General features: G+C 47.3%; 1 protein-coding gene across 5 annotated transcripts in view; it reads right to left on the bottom strand.

The window, feature by feature from the left end:
* zbtb46 (zinc finger and BTB domain containing 46) overlaps positions 1 to 16,281 on the bottom strand; it is a 61,937-nt gene that overhangs the window by 6,194 nt on the left and 39,462 nt on the right. For 3 of the 5 annotated variants that reach the window (XM_085782247.1, XM_085782246.1, XM_085782248.1), the window contains exons 4-7: positions 9,792 to 10,073; positions 4,640 to 5,031; positions 3,092 to 3,134; positions 197 to 2,953 (exon numbers count right to left, since the gene is read on the bottom strand). In XM_085782247.1, the coding sequence (XP_085638373.1) occupies positions 2,157 to 2,953; positions 3,092 to 3,134; positions 4,640 to 5,031; positions 9,792 to 10,073 (1,514 nt within the window). In that variant the 3' untranslated portion in view covers positions 197 to 2,156. Of the gene's footprint in view, positions 1 to 196; positions 2,954 to 3,091; positions 3,135 to 4,639; positions 5,032 to 9,791; positions 10,074 to 16,281 lie in introns of those variants that run through there. The other 2 variants (XM_085782251.1, XM_085782249.1) reach the window with 1 other exon arrangement.

Below are 16,281 nucleotides of genomic sequence, written 5' to 3'. Positions count from 1 at the left end.
TGCAAAACGACTTCTGCTCTGATTAAGCACTTGACAGCACATCAAAAAAACAAAAAAAACAACAACATGCATGTATACATATACCGCACAACAGATTAGTTTTTTTTTTTTTTTTACGTGAAAATGCAAAGACGAGGAAGGAAATGTTGTGATTGTGTGAATATGTGCACGACACAGACGACTAATAACAAAGGGGTTTTGACAGTTTCAATAACAGTTTAATTACAGCATGAAAATTACAAGCAGAATCTCATTCTGTTTAGAAAAGTACAGATTATTTTATACAGTACATGGGTTTTCTTCCATTATCTAAAATGAAATATCTTTCTGTATTTACAAACAACAGGTTTCCCAACACTGAAACGCTACACAACATCTGCACGGTTTATTCCTCCAGCATTTTCTCCTCAGTGGCTGATTTTGCAGAGTTCCTGATTAGTTCCTGATTTCTCTGAGCCTGCCAGTCGGCTTCAGCTGCAGGCCGGGACAGTGTGTGCTACCTGAGATTTGGGATTTTGTATCAGAGAGGATTTGGCATTTGGGAATTCAGTGTCTGCATATATATATTTATATTACATACATACATACTGTAGCGAATGGGTAGATTCTCCAACAGACACCAGCTCCACCTTATTGCACACATTCATATATTACTGTTCTTTGTGCTGGAGGGACTGTGGATTATTAGAGGGAAACACAGGTGGATGTCTTCTCTTTGGATATTCACATTATGGGTGTGCACAATAAACTGGGCTGTATCAAGTCAGTGTTTTGTTGCAGGGTAAAGGCCTGCTGTAAACTCAAGGGAGAACATTTTGGCAGAGATGTGTCTGTGAATTTACATGAGCAAAGATTTCTCCTCCTGCAGGCCGTGCTCAGTCTTCACCACCTCCCTTATTCCTCCTCAGCATTTTCCCCCCACTCTTCATCTCCCATTTACCTCTACCTTGTACTTACAACTGCACCATTATCTGTCTGCTGCAGTGACATCACCCCGCTCATCTGGTTTAAAGGGCATCTGCCTCTCGGCCCCCCACTTCCCCCTCAGATGACGGGGTCAGGGGTTAAGAAGGGTCGGAGCCATGAAGGACCAATTACTGTCCAGCTCCAGCCACACTCAGCCACTAGAAGACTTACAGATCTGGGACAGAGGAAGATGGACAGGGAGAGGAGAAAATGACACCACCCAACCCCCATCTGAGCTGCTACTGGTCTATTGTTTTAGCAGGCTTTGTCTCGTTCGGCACATCCCCTCCATCTGCACTGATCTGACAGCACTGACAGAAGGGAACTGTGTCAGACTGATGACTGAGGACAAGCTTCTGCGAGTCCAGTGGAGGTGGATCAGTGGTAGGGGGACTTTGTTTTTCCTTTCTCTCTGAGATACAAGTATCCACATATACTTTTATATATTCCATTCAATTCTTTCAGGCCAATTCTTAATATTTATCGGTGCGCACTGCAACAGAAATAATCTCATTTGAGGGTTTTTCTTCAGCTCTCACTGCTGCAACGCTACAAAGTTCCTGCAGGTGGTGTGGTTGCGTGGGCTGTGAGCAACAGTAAAGCCTTGCAGATATGAACTGTCTTTGTGCCCGTAATGCAGGGGTGGACACAAAGATAAAGATCTCTCTGCCTAAAAAAGGAGAGAAGAGTTTAGTCAGACTGGTGACTGGCGACAGTGAGCCGGACAAGTGGTTTAGGTTGGGGAGGCAGAAAAGACACCACCACTACCACCCACCCCCCCTCTACCTCCACTCAGCACAGCAGCAGAGTCATTCACCTGTTTATGGGTCCAGTCACTGCTCCACTAAACTATTAACACAGCCTTAAAAAAAAAGTTTTTTAGCTTAAAATATCAGCATTGCATAGCAATTGTGCACTGTTGAAGTCAATTTGTGTTAAATCGTCCTTATAAAATAATCATTTAACACGTAAAAAAAAATAGATAGATATTTACAACCATGTCAACAGGCATTTGATTGTAAAAGGAGCTCATCCCTTCTGAGTGCACCGACACCACTGATCATTTTTGGCATGAACGTACAACACAAGTGAGGATACGCTGCTAATTACTGGGTATGACTGTGTGTACATAACCCTGCAGCCTGCAGATCCAGTTTTACTTTTCCCCACTGATACTGCCATTATGACTGTCAACTTTCATCTCTGGAGAAAGCCGCCACCGTGGATATATACCCTGAGACGCCCTGAGACATTTCCATCCCGGTGCGACCCCCCAGCAGGGCTCCTGGCATCGAGCCCACCTGGCAGCACACTTTAACATGTGTGGCCAGGTTCTTCTGGGTGCTGAAGCCCTTGGCGCAGGCGGGGCAGGTGTGCCCTCTCTGCTTGGAGTGCACGGAGGACAGGTGCCTGTGCAGGTCTGTGCGGTCTCTGAAGTGTTTCAGACAGTACACGCACTGCATCAGCTTCTTTTTGAAGTGAATGGTCTTCTCGTGGCGGTCCGCGTTGGACTTGAGGGTGAAGCTGGCGGGGCACTGGGAGCAGAGGTAGCGCGCGGGCTCGGCCGCCGCGGGCCGATAGAGAGACTGGTCGGAGAAGTGGAGCTGCTGCTGGGACTGGGACTGGGGCTGGTGCCGGGACAGGGGCAGGGGCAGGGGCAGGGCGGGTTGGTGGTGGTGGTGGTGGTGGTGGTGGTACGGACCCGGCATGCTCGGCCAGTCCAGGGACAAGGCCATCAGAGACAGGGTGTGGCGGTACTCGTGTTCCCTGAGATGCTCCAGGCTGCTGAACAGCCGTTTGCACAGGGAGCAGGAGAACCCCTGTGAGGGCCAGGCACCGGGCCCTGAGCCGGCCTCTTCGCCCAGCACCAGCAGCCCTTTATTCTCTCTGCCAGCCACGGACACTGACGCAGGCATGGTCAAACCACCAGCATAGCTCCCACCGCCCATCTGATCCTTCTCGACAGGAGACTGGTCACCTTCCAAGGCTGAGACAGCAAGAAGGAGGGTGAGAATGAAAAAAGTGAGAGAAATAGAACAGGTATATATAAAAAAAAAGGACCAAAAACATCTCTGTTAAGTTGTCTAGACTTGACATACTTCAACTCTTAAAGCCTCAACCATACCTGCGCTGTACTCCTTCATGTCGTCTTCATCTTTTATGCCCTCCTGTAAACACAAAGCGTCTCGTTATGTCACACGCACACAGATTTATACAGGCTGTATGGAATATTGTCTGGGCATGCAGGAGGCAGGCAGGTGAGACAAGCTGCGAAGACAACCTTTATTCACACTTGTGAGAAACACAAGAAGAGAAACAAAGACGTGAAAACAGAAAGGGGGGAAAAAAAAGGGACGACAAACAGCAGGTCAGCATGATTTAAAGACAGATAAATTGTAAGAGATAAGCATGAAAACACGGGGAAAAAAGTCTTGTACAGTAAATAACTGAGGCTTCCTGGGTGCTAGAGCTGTCCTACGAGACACAGAACGAACACTTAGGTTGATCTACAGTATTAATAATATTATCTCCCTGTTACTCAGATACTCAACCGTGCACCCATCCCCACTTTCCTCTCCCTCCTACATCCTTTCTCCTTTACTGTATCCTTCCTCCATCTACTCCACGCTCCTGCCATTCCTTCGCCCCCACCCATTTCCTCGGTCCCTACACCTCCTCCTCCTCCTCCTCCTCCTCCTCCTCCTCTCCAAGAACAGAACACAGTGCACTGGGCAAACAGATGGCTTGTCCGTAGAGATAGGGAGGCTTGTTGGGAGGCAGGTCCGCTGAAATCAAATGCTGCTCCTAAATGCTCACCCGCACACACAGACTGGCACAGAACTCACATCCACACATGCTCATACCGCCATGCTCACACACATAACATTCACACACACATTCGCGCACATAAACACACACGCGGAGCAGAACAAACAATTTCCTGGGCTGTGAGAGCAAACCTCTCATTGTCTACTAGTATTGATTCTACTCAGTCTCATCTCACTACCTTGCCCGTTATCTGCCATATCTAAGCACACACTGCCATTGTGACCAGATGTGTCATCTCTAATCTAACCACTATATAGCCACATTACTACTAATGCTGAGCAAAGACTGCTGGGCTTGGAAGGTGAAATCTGCTCTAGCTATATTAAAAGAGTATTTGAAAAGTGAGGCAGGAGTCAAGAATTGGAAATCTGAAAGGAAGAGAAAGCAAACAAATCATACAGAAAAGAAAGACAAACAAAAGAAAACAGACAGACAGTGTTTCTCCTCCAGTGTAGCAGGAAATATGCCAGATTCCACACAGAGAACAAGATACAGAGAGAGGGGTTGAGCGATGATGTAGTTGCGTGTTTAGAAAAGAAAAAGACTTTCCAATCATGACAAAAAACCCCATTAACCCAGAGCCCCCCTCCCCCCCACTACCATCATGTCACCAGTCACTTTTTTACTCTCCATCACCTCTCGACCCCTCTCGGTGCGTTTGCAGAAGCAGGGTGAAGCTGCCCCCTGGATTCTCGTCTCCACTCGGTTTTACGCGGATCAAACTTTCATCCGCCTGGAGGCGCAGCGCCCAGGGAGCAGCCCCCACCCCCCACCCCCCCCCGTCCCACCCGTCCCACCCGTCCCACCCACCGCCCTGGAGGTGAGCCAGGCTGTGTGTGCTTACCTCGGGCAAGGTGCAGGGCTCTGGGCCCTCGGGGGCCTCTTCCACTTCCATGTCCAACCCTTCTGAGCGCAGCGGGGATACCCCAGCCCGCAGACCGGGGGCCTCCAGGGGCTGAGGCTCAGAGGGGAGCAGTGGCGTGGGTGGAGTGGGTGGGCAGTATGCTGAGGTCGATGTGGATGAGGATGATGATGAGGATGATGATGATGTTGGCGGTAGTGGTAGTGGTGGTGATGGCGGGAGATGTGGAGGAAGAAGAGGAGGAAGAGGAGGAGGAGGAGGAGGAGGAGGAGAGGAGCCAGCCCCCTGTTTGTTATGAATAGTGGCCCCCGTGGCCCCCGTGGCCCCTGTGGCCCCTGGCCGGAGCGTGCTGCAGTAGTTGTTGGAGCGGAGCCCTGAGGAGCACAGGAAACGAGTCTCACCCACCCACTCACGTACAACTGCAACTCTGCTAGCAGCTGGCCACCAGAACACAACGGGAGAGAGTGGGCAGGGGGGCACACAGAGGCTGCCAGTGCTACGCTATCAAACACTATGGAGAGGGGGAGGAAGAAAAACTCTGAAGTTTCACTTTCCACCAGCCGAGGGGAAAGGGTTAGGGCTTCTCTTCTCTCTTTCTCTCTCTTTTTCTTTCGCTCCTCTGCTCTCCTTCTCCTTCCACCCACATGCGTGCGCAGAGGATGGCAGCATGTGTGTGTTTTGTGAGAGAGTGTGCATGTGCTGTGTGAGCAAGTGAAATGCATATAAGGAGAGGGGGCTCGAGGATCCTCTGTAGTGTGGAGGGAGATTGTTTTGGACAGGAGCCATCCTGCAGCTCAAGTGAAGACTTTTTGTACACGCAGGGTAAAGGACGAGTATATCGACCATGTAAGATGTTTACCAGCAACAAGTTGAGGCACGCTGGATAAAGAATTTGGAATTTATCACAGAGCCTTTAGCTCTCTATAACTATTCACACAGGCGCTTTTTCTGCTACATTAATATCACCATTAGCTGCTGCTGAGAGTGCATCTCTTTTCTTTATTGTGCATATTAATCAAAGTATAATGTATTGCAGGTTATTCTGGAGTGTGTGCGCGTGTGTGTGTGTGTGTCTGAGTATGTGTGAGTGTGGGCAGCGTTTTGGGGAATGTCTCCAGAGTTATGCAGTGGGTTAGCCATTCATTGCCCTCCTCTGCACAACGGACAGAATCACACAACCATGAGGCTCGACCATGGACGGATTCCTGGAATGTTAAACTACCGCGCCCGACACTCCCCACTCCCACTTACTGAGAACACACACAAATGCTTAACTCCCCATCTCTTCTTCCTCACCCCCGGCTGTAAACGGGAGGAACAACATTAACCGGGAGGAAGAAATGAAGACAGAAAGAGCAAAGGGATGAGCTACAGGTGAGAGATAGCAGCTCATTGACAAATCTCGTCCCGGACTATCATGGGATATCTGCGGTACAGTACGTCGACCGGGTTAAACTGCGTCGGCTCAGGCCTCTTGAAGAACTCCAACATTTGAATGTAATTTTTGCAATCTTGTCTCACTGACTTTAATATCGCTCGTCGTGTCTGGCGAGCTGTACAGAATACAAATAACAGCAGGCTGACTCACTGCACAGCGTCAGGAGCAAAAGAAATAGAAAGAAGAAAAATACAGTAATGTAGAGTACCTGAATTATGTTAACACTAAGACACAACCTGCAGCCTCTCCTGCTGCCAGAACAGGGCCAAGATACTTGCGTCTGTTTAAGCTTTAGGGAACCAGTTACTGTAAGGTGACTGAGCAGCTGCCAGGAACCAATTAACTAAAACTTGCTAAGTCAGGTTAGGAATAAATATCCAGATAGGATTGGAGTCTATGACTCTAAAACTCTCTCTACACTCCTTTTGTTGTGATGAAAAGCAAAAAAGAAACTTGAACTTGTATCCATGTTTCACATGCTGCATACATCTCCTACAGGTAAGAGGTGTTTGGAAAAGTGCCAGCAAATCCAAAAGGTTTATATATAAAGTAGTTTAGGTCACCTTTAATGGAAGATCTCATGACCACATTGAAGCTATTTCCATCTCCTGTATCGATATCTGCCTTTACATTGACCCTCACTGTTCTTTCTATCCTCTTGCATTTAAGTAAAGAGGCAGAAAGTAGGGCGTTGGTGTGTATATATATATATCTATATATATATAATCCAAAGTTTAAATCTGAAATGTCTTTTGCCTCCCAATTGAGATAAATCTGTGTTAAATCATATGAAAATCATGACATCTCTGGAGAGTGGCAGCTATGGAGCCACTGGGAACTATACTGTACATGGTGAGTCAATTTTCAAAAGTACATGTGAAGTGATGAGAGCAGGCGGTGGGGGAGAAAGTTCAATAATGTCAGTATGATCCCTATAGTTAATTGGATGTTCTTTACAGTCGGTACACGGTGGCGGCGTGGACAGGTGCATGGGGATGGTCCGGCAAAATCCATTGTCTGGCATTGATTGTCTGACGCACAGAGGGGTAACGGGGCCAAATCCAAATGATCTTAATTGGATTCAGGAGGCTGATTGACATACAGACTGGTTCCACTGTAGATTGGCATTCGACGACATGCTAGGAGGATGTAATCTGTGGCCCGTGCAAAGGAATGCCAAAGAGAGGAGCTGTGCATTTGAATGGCCGCCTGACGCGTCAACAAGGTGGAGGCCGGCTCAGTTTGAAAGGCCGAATGTAAAGAGAAGAAGGTTTTCAGTGGATGAACTGCAGAAGCACTGATTCTCACTTTGGTCAGATTCTAAATGGATGAATCTTAAGGGGAGAATTTTCTATTATAGAAAAGAGAGAACAAGAGGAAGAGGAAGGGAGGGGGAGAGAAAGTCTATGTCAAGGCCTTGTGCTGATGTTCAGTGGTCTCTCTTGAATTGGGCCAGGTGACCTTGCTCTACCTCCTCTCTGCCTTGATCAATACTTTCCCAGGATTTTAAAACCAACATACTTTGATGCTCTAACGGAAGAGGTAAAAGAAGGGGGCAAGAGACAGGAGTGAAACAAATACGGAGGCACTGAAGGAGTCGGCCAGAGGGGGGAGGGAGTGAGGGAGAGTGTGAGGGATGAGTGTTAAGGAGGGGTGAAGGAGAAATAGATGGAGGAAAAGAGGGAGGGAGGGATGGCGTGAGGGGGAGTACAGGAGGGAAAAAAGGACAGGAAGGATGTTAAGCAGGGGTGAAGGAGAAGCAAGGGAGGAGAAGAGGAGGAGGGGAAAGAAGGCTGAATGGAGGGAGGGAGGGAGGCAGGGAGCAGCGATCTGTCAAACCAGGCAGACTTATCCTCCGCCCAGTAATCTGAGGTACGGTGTTTGTTTATTTTCTGTCCTCATTTAGACACGGGGGCAGACCCAGGGAGGGAGGGGAGGTTGTTGGCCATCGTGACAAGCCCATTTCCCCGACCCCTATTGTGCAGGGAATTTAAAATAGGGTTTGGGCTAACCAAAAACCTCCCCAAGGTTTCTTTGGTGACAACAGAAATACAGCTATAAGACTTATTCAACATTTTTTTTTCCCAAGCGGGGAGCAAATGATTAACATTCTTTGAATTCTCTAAAATCTTCTATTCATATAGTCAAGGCTGAGTGTATCTGTAAAGTGTGAGTGTGTATCAAAAAGCCCGTTCTCTTTCCTGGAGCTTGTGAGGCTGCCTATCTGTGCTGTGACAGCATCTGATTCTCCTCTTTAAGCCAACAGAAACATCTCAATCCCACACACTTAACACTTGCACAAAAGGGGTGATGTGATGTGGCGTGCGTGCGCAGGCACATGCGCGTATGTGCAATTTCGAATGTGTGTTTTGGTCTATTCAGCCCTGGCTCTGTCTTTTATTTTGTAGGTGAGTGGGGCTCAACTCAAAAGGCATGACTAGGCTTGGAGTTGTACCCTTCCTTTGCTTTTCTTCCGCTCACAAAGACAGGCAGAACTCGGGACAAAAGATCCAATTACTAGCCAGTAAAAGCAAAGAAACACAAACACAAGAGTCACACACACGAATGTGCCCTCGCGGACATGGTCTCAAGCAAATATATACGCTCGCACTGGCACATACACACACACACACAGACACACACACAGAAATGCATGTACTACAGACACACTGACAGTTTAACACCTTCACTGAGAGCAAAAAAAAACAAAAACAAGAACGGACTGAGCGAAGAACAAATTCCCTTGTTCACATGGACAAATTAGGTGCAATTAGGCATGTGTATTGATCTATTATTGGTGTGATTAGAAAATTATTTGTTCTTCATTAAGTAGAGGCATTGATTGGGACATTTAGGCTGAGTTTGTTTTCTTCTCTGCTGGGATATTCATACCTCATTCAAAGAGTGGAAGAAGGCTTAACACAAAAATACACAAATATCAGTTTCACAGTCGTTCATAATCACAACAGAATCGTATGGGAAATAATTACTTGAATATAGCAGTGTGTTGTAATCTGTTTGTTTGTTCATTTTCTTTTTGTAAAGTGATGTTTTCACTGGAACAATTTAAAGAAAAAACATTCCTCATTTTGAAGCTGCTTTTAACAGCGAGCAGTGGGTTATTCCAAGCAAAGCTCATCATCACTTTTGCTGCTAAAATTCAGTAAGAGACTAATATGTGAACAGTTGCTGCAGTTCTGTTGTGTTACTCTGCTGCTGTGAAACAGCCGTAGACCCACTGATACGCACAAAGAAACTGTCACATAAAACCAAACAAATTTTCTCACGACGGAGAGAGAGCGATCCCAGCAAAATGTTCTCTCACTGAGTCACCGCTGACTATTCATCACTGGCATTGCCACACAATCTCGTTACACACTGAAGTGGCAACACACACACACATGCACAAACGCACACACACATGCATTCAGTGTTATCCCAATACAGTGGCTGATGAGGGAAAATACTCTGCAGCAGAGGACCCTCATGTCAAAAGCGGTCAAGCCTGTATGTTTTAAGTTTCACAGGTGACCATATGAGCAGGCACTCAAAAAATAACACACACACACACACACACACTGGTTGATTTGTGTATACTTGACTTGTAAGTTATGATGAGATGTGTGGTTGGTTTTGGGTGCATGAAGTGTGCGTTAACGATCAGTGTGAGCGCGGTGTTAGTAAACAGTGACTTACACGACAGGGAGTGTCCTCCTTTGGGCAGGTACTCGAAGAGCAGGGGGTTATCATCTCCCATCATCTCGGCCCGCAGCGACAGCAGGCTGTTCTTACTCATCAGCGCCGCCTTCAGATTGGCCACCGACGAGATCGTCCCGCCCCCGGCCCCTCCTCCGGCCTCTTCCGATTCGTTGGGACCCATGAAGCCGGGCTCGGCGGTCAGAGCCTCTTCCTGCTTGAGGAAGAAGTCCAGGCGTTCGCCGCGGCTGTCTGAGCTGTTGGGTTCGGTCACGTCTGCCCCTGAGAACACAGATGAGGTAACAGAAAGATGGATGGGTGAGGCTCCTGTGCTCTTTTTCTGAGTTGGTACGGGACATTACAGTACCTCAAAACATTTCACACAGCACTGTTGTGACTTAATTTGGGAGATGACATGTTTCTATATTGGTGGAAAATCCTGCCAATCTTCTCAATTCATGAAATCCTCTCACAGGGGGATTAAAAAAAGGGGATGGTGGACAAAACACAAAAACTGGTGACACTGTATTTGAAAAGTTGTCACTTTGTTGATGTGAGGGTTTCACCTGACAGTGACAACAACAGCTTGAGTGAAAACCCACAACCCCCCCCCCCTCCCAACCACCCCCCAACCAACATATTAAACCAATTCTTTCAGCCCTCTCAGTCGAGTCATGGTTTACACCCAGTGTTTTCTGTTTTCTGCAGCAACTTCCAACACGTCACCGCTCTGATTCATCTCTCTCTCTCTCTCTCTCTCCTCGACTCCCTAACATACCTCATCATCACCAGTCAACAGAAAAACAGGGAGATCATAAAGAGACAGTGAAAGAGAGAGAGAAGGGCAGACACACAGACGTGATGCGTATGCGTATGTGTGTGTGTGTGTGTGTGTGTGTGTGTGTGTGTGTGTGTGTTTAGCCGTCAGTGTCGTTGAAAGCAGAGTGAGTGGAAAAGCTGTCAGCGGTAGACATGTCGCTGGAGGATCCACTGTAGATCTACAAGACTGTCAGACCACACTGCTGACGACGGCTCCGCTCAACACTCACACACACACACACATGCAAGTACGCACCCAGCCAGGCAAATACAGACACACAAACACACTTTCATTGCCTCCTAATTGACATTTAACTGATGACAGGTTGCTTTTCTCTAACAAAGACTAGGACAAAAATACACACCACGCACATCACCGACTTGGAGACTTTGAAAGAAAGGCTCGTCTACACCTAAAACAAACACACACACACACACACCGACTTCTGAGCGCTAATGCAGACTCCAGAGTTGCTTTAAGGGGGTAGTGTGCATAATTATGTGTGATTGTTCTGGACAGAAACCTTCTGACATCCTAATATATAAGCCTACTGTTCCACAAAGCCCATGCAGTGACAGCTGAATTCACACTTAAAGCTAATGGGGAATAAACAAAGTGAAGACAGAAACAGGGGTGATGCGGGGGCAGAGAGAACAGGAACAGACAGGGAGAAAGAAAGAGGGAAAAAAAAAAAAAGTAGGAACTGGGGAGTAAAGCAGCCCTATTGTCCATTTTAACTACAGTCAGGTAGTGCTAAGTGTTTCCTGTGCAGCCCAGTGCTCGTCTGCTGCAGGGGGAGTCAAGGTGACAGAGACAGTAGTTTGCCTCCCCGTCTGGAATACCGATGGGTATACAGCCTCTTCACAGTCTACCAGGTCAATGTTGACCACTCTGTCTCTCCCTCTCTCTCCCTCTCTCCCTCACACACACACACACACACCCACACACTCTGTCAGTCATTTTTCATGCCCACTGTAGATAAATGATCACAGATCAGATGGATGGATACACACTCCGTATGCACGTACACGCATGGATCTGAAAGGTGCAGAGATACTCGTGAGATATTGAGGACGCGGGGATGGAGATGGGGCGCGACAGATAAGATTGACACACATACGAAGTCATCAGCAGCCTTCAAACTAGTAGCGGATGCAGGGGAAGTGGGGGGGGGGGGGGGGGTAGAAAAAAAAGGGGGGAGATAAAGGAGGAGAAATGAAGGAAGAAGAAGAGAGGAGGAGGCACGGACAGGGTGGAAAAAGAAAGAGAAAGGAAAAAAAAGGCAGGGGCGTGTAAAAGCGGGGGTGTTGAGCTGTGGAGGAAGCAGAGGAGATACACACAAAATACACATGCATGCATCCACGCACACACCCCCGCCCCACCCACACACACACACACCCACACCCACCTACCCACACACACGCACACACACACACACACACACACACAAACAAAGTTAATTAAGGAGGGGGTGTAGGGGTTGGCGCAAGGGGCATAAGGTGCAGGAATTCATTAGAGCTCTGCCCCCTCCTTCAGTGGGCAGCCCAGCAGCCACAGGAGTCAATCAATAACATAGATCTGCTGTTGGCCAACAACAAACACACACACATGCACACACACACGCACACACACACACGTATATGGAGAAAGGAGAGGCACACAAATGGAAGGAGAGGAAGCGAAGGAGAGAGAGAAAAGAGGGTCACCTCTGACCCCCATCTCCCTCCACTCATCTGTTCATTGGACGAGCGACTGACCCCTGACCACATCTCCCAGCATCCCCCTGGACACATGTAACATGTCCGCCCTGCTCACAGTCATACAGTAACATCGCTTCGGTCACACGTTGTGGATTTAAATGGCACCGTTATGGAAATGTGACCATGTCCCTGACTTTTTATAAAATATATGTATTTAGTATATACATGTCTTAGACATTAGCAAAGGAGTCACTCTGCTTCCCGCTGACACACTCCGCTGTGCAACATACAGTATCCTGCTTTCTGGGGATTTATCCACATTTCCGAGACTAAGCGTGAGATATTAGAAATTAGTATTCAGCTGACCACAAACAGGCTTCCGCGCCAAATAATCGGAATATGGTACATAATCCTCCTTCACTTATGTAAGCTTTATCGGCCCCGGCGTAGATGGTGTGTTACTTAAACCTCATCCTGTTCCAACAGATAAAATCATTTACCACACCAGAAACAGTCGCACCTAATCCCATGCACGCAGCTTATGGATTTCATCATACGTGTGCCGGGTTTCACTGAGGATTTGTAGACACACGTATTGTAGTGTCTTTCAGAGGCAATAGGTTTATCTGGAGTTTTAGAGACACCGCGGTTACATCATTCCTTTGTGCACATATGCTGAGTGTTAACGTACTGGTTGTCATGAGACAACCTATGAATTTCAATGGCATGGTACGCCTTTGAACTGCATGGTCAGATACAAAAAAACAATAGCATTTTCCTCATTTTTCCTCCCTCCTTTCTTTTGCCTTTACAGTGCAGTGGTCTCTGTACAGTGAAGGGAATTTTCATTTTCCCCTTCATAAAAGAGTCCGAATAATTTAGATTTCTGCTTTCTGAAGAGATCCTCCGTTTAATTTGGTTGCCATGGTAGCCGGGCACCCTTGGCTTCAACATTTATGCTAAATCAAACCCCCTTTTAAAAGGAGAGACAAATATGTGGAAATGGTGGTTCTCTTTGTTCATGTGTGAGTTTGTGTGTGCGTGCGTGTGTGTGTGTGTGTGTGTGTGTGTGTGAACGCGTGAGCGATGCTGCAAGCTATGTGGGGGCTTGAGTGGGAAAAAGCAAAGGCGGAATAAGACTTGCCTTGGAATGAAAGATGCGTGTGTTGAACTATACTTCAAATGTGTTGTGAGGGATACTGCATTTATAAACCATTGAGAGAGTTGCAGCTAATGGATAGACGATACAGTTTTATGTGCTGTGGTCGGAGGCTGCACTGTATATCTGAGTGAAGTGTGTGTGTGTGTGTGTGTGTGTGTGTGTGTGTAAGAGAGAGAGTGTGTGTGTATGTGTGTATGTGTGTGTGTGTTTCACAAGGGGAGTTGTGTTATTAGACAGCGTGCTTTGACGCAGTAAAGAGGAGGAGAGAGAGAAGGTCTGAAAAGGGAGGGGAGGGTCAGCTGACCCAGTTTGACCTCTGATCTTCTGTTCTGATTGTGCTCAAGGAGTGTGTCAATGTGTGTGTGTGTTTGTGTGTGTGTTTCAACATATTTTGCCTCCAAACACTGTTGTGTGTGTGAGGGAGTTTCCATTTCCCATAAAAATGCAGGTTCTTAGATAGATAAAGGATGATCGACATTAACCTGATTCGCATTCATTATTTGCACATGCACACATGACCTGGCTGTTGGTGGACACACTCCTGTTAACACCTCCAGTCACACACACTCTCACTCTCACACACACACACACACACACACACACACACACACACACAACACGATGCACCACGCCTTCAAATCACCAGAGACAGTAGCCAAACACAATGGAGAGAAAAAGTCCAGGGTGGTTAAGCAACGAGTTACTGAGGCTTGTCGACCACAAGAGAGCTGTCAAGAAGAAAGTAGGGCTTGTGTGCATGTTTGAGTATGGAAGTGCAAACAAAGGAGAAAGACTCGCTCGCTGTGTCTCTTTGTGTGTATGTAAGTGTGTGTGTGTGTGTGTGCGTGTGACAGAGAGAGACTCAAAAAGAAGCCTTGCCCCAACCCGGCCTGGTTAATGGCTCGGCCAGCCTGAGGTTGAAAAGGACAAGGCATTACAAGAGCCGTGTTGTCACAGGACCCCGCTGCTCACCGTATTGTCTATGCGACATTACAGCGACATGCTTCCAAACCAGAAAATGAAAGTCTCTCTCCTTCACCTTCCTTTTTTTTTTTTTTTTTTTTTACACAAACAGTTCAACACACCGTCTGTGTGATTAGTGCGTGTTTGTCCTCGCGTGGACAAAGAGGGGAGGGAAGGTAGAACTTGCTTCCTCAGCATGCCAGAGTTTGAGAGGGTAAAAAAGTAATTTCAGCCGAGAAGGGGGAGTGAGGCACTAAAACAGCTCAAGAATTCAGAGGCAATTTAAAAAGCAGTGTGGGAGAGGGGAATGAAAAAAATGCTGGGTTAAAAAGGAGGGAGGATGGAAAGTAAAAGAGGTTGTTATTCTCTCTCTCTCTCTCTCTTTCTCTCTCTGTGTCTGTCTGTCTTCCTCTCCCTTACTTGCTCTCTCCCTCTCCCTCTCTCTCTCTGTTGTTTTTAGGGACTAGCCGGGCCACAACCTCCAGGAGAGATAGGGAAGGGTGGGTGGTGGTGATGGTGGTGGTGGTGGGGTGTGTGTGGATAGGGAGGGCAAGCATAAATCAAGCAGAGCCTGAAGGCTTTAGAGGAGGGAGGGACAGAGGGAAAAGAGTGGTAAAGGACAGGGAAGAGAGAGCGAGAGAGAGAGGGAGAGGGAGAGGGAGAGATGATGGTGCTGGTGGTGATGGTGGTACTGCTGGGGGCTCGGAGAAAAAGAGAGAGTGTGGGTGGAGGGGAGGAGAGGAGCAGAAGAGAAGAGGAGCACAGCGATTGCAAGAGTGGTGGGGTGAGAGGTGGATGGTGGGGTGATGGAGTGTGGGTGGGAGGGTGAGTGAAGGGGGAGCGAGGAGAGGTGAGGGGGAAGTTACAGAGGGAGGGAGGGAGGGAGGGAGGGTGGTGCCGGTGGTGCCAGTGCAAGTGAGTGTGTGAGAGTGCGTCTACAGTGTAAGACAGCTACGTTTGAAAATGCATCTTTCGCTCACGCGCTCGCTCGGGTCCACGTGAAGAAGACGGAGAAGCTGCAGCTGCACAAACAGACAGAGGGGGCAGCAGATCGAGACTAAAGCTGCTGCTGCTGCTGCTGCTTTTTATCTCATTAACCAAATAATAAACTCCTCAAGTGTCACTGTGTTTCATTATATTTAGATTTTGAGAGAGAATGGGGGTCACAGGGATGATCTGGTCTGGTGGCAGCACAAGGGTTCGCTATGGTTTGGTTAGCAAGTGGATTCGCTTGGTTGCTGATGGGATAATAAGTTCACACACACACACACACACACACACACACACTTCAGTCTGTTTAGATGCATTTCTACCATTGAACCATGTCTTGTAACTGTCTGCAAACTCTTAAAGTGGATGTTGCAACACAATAAGCTATGACAACTTCCTCCATTTTTAAGATTAGTCATTCCTTTTTTTTTTTTTGTCGTGTCACTGTCATGATGATTTGCTGGTTGAGATTCCACATGCAGGCACAGTACAACAGGTCTTATACTGTATGAGAGCTCTGACTCTGTTTTCCAGTGCATCACAAGCCATACGATATATGGACGACTCTCATCTGAAACTATCTCTGTGAAAACTCATTTTAATATGTTATGTTCAATCTGGCTGATGACTTTGTGATCTCAGCACAGCAGGACAAGATTTACTGCCCCCCTGGTTAAAATGAAGCTTTGATCTGGGATCAAATTGCTATTTTATTGCACCCTGTGTTGTCTGACAACAGAGACCTATGTTTATGTATATGATTGTGGAGATATGTTGGCAGAGATGTACAGTTTTGTTGTTTTCTGTCTGAAAGAGCACAACAAAGACCAGATTCATTCGAATTCCTGTTACCGA

The sequence above is a fragment of the Trachurus japonicus genome, chromosome 7, assembly GCF_045865225.1.
Source record: "Trachurus japonicus isolate A0001 chromosome 7, Traja_1.0".
Classification (NCBI taxonomy): domain Eukaryota; kingdom Metazoa; phylum Chordata; class Actinopteri; order Carangiformes; family Carangidae; genus Trachurus; species Trachurus japonicus.
The sequence above is the reverse complement of the archived record's forward strand: the minus strand, read 5'-3'. Positions and strand labels throughout refer to the sequence as shown.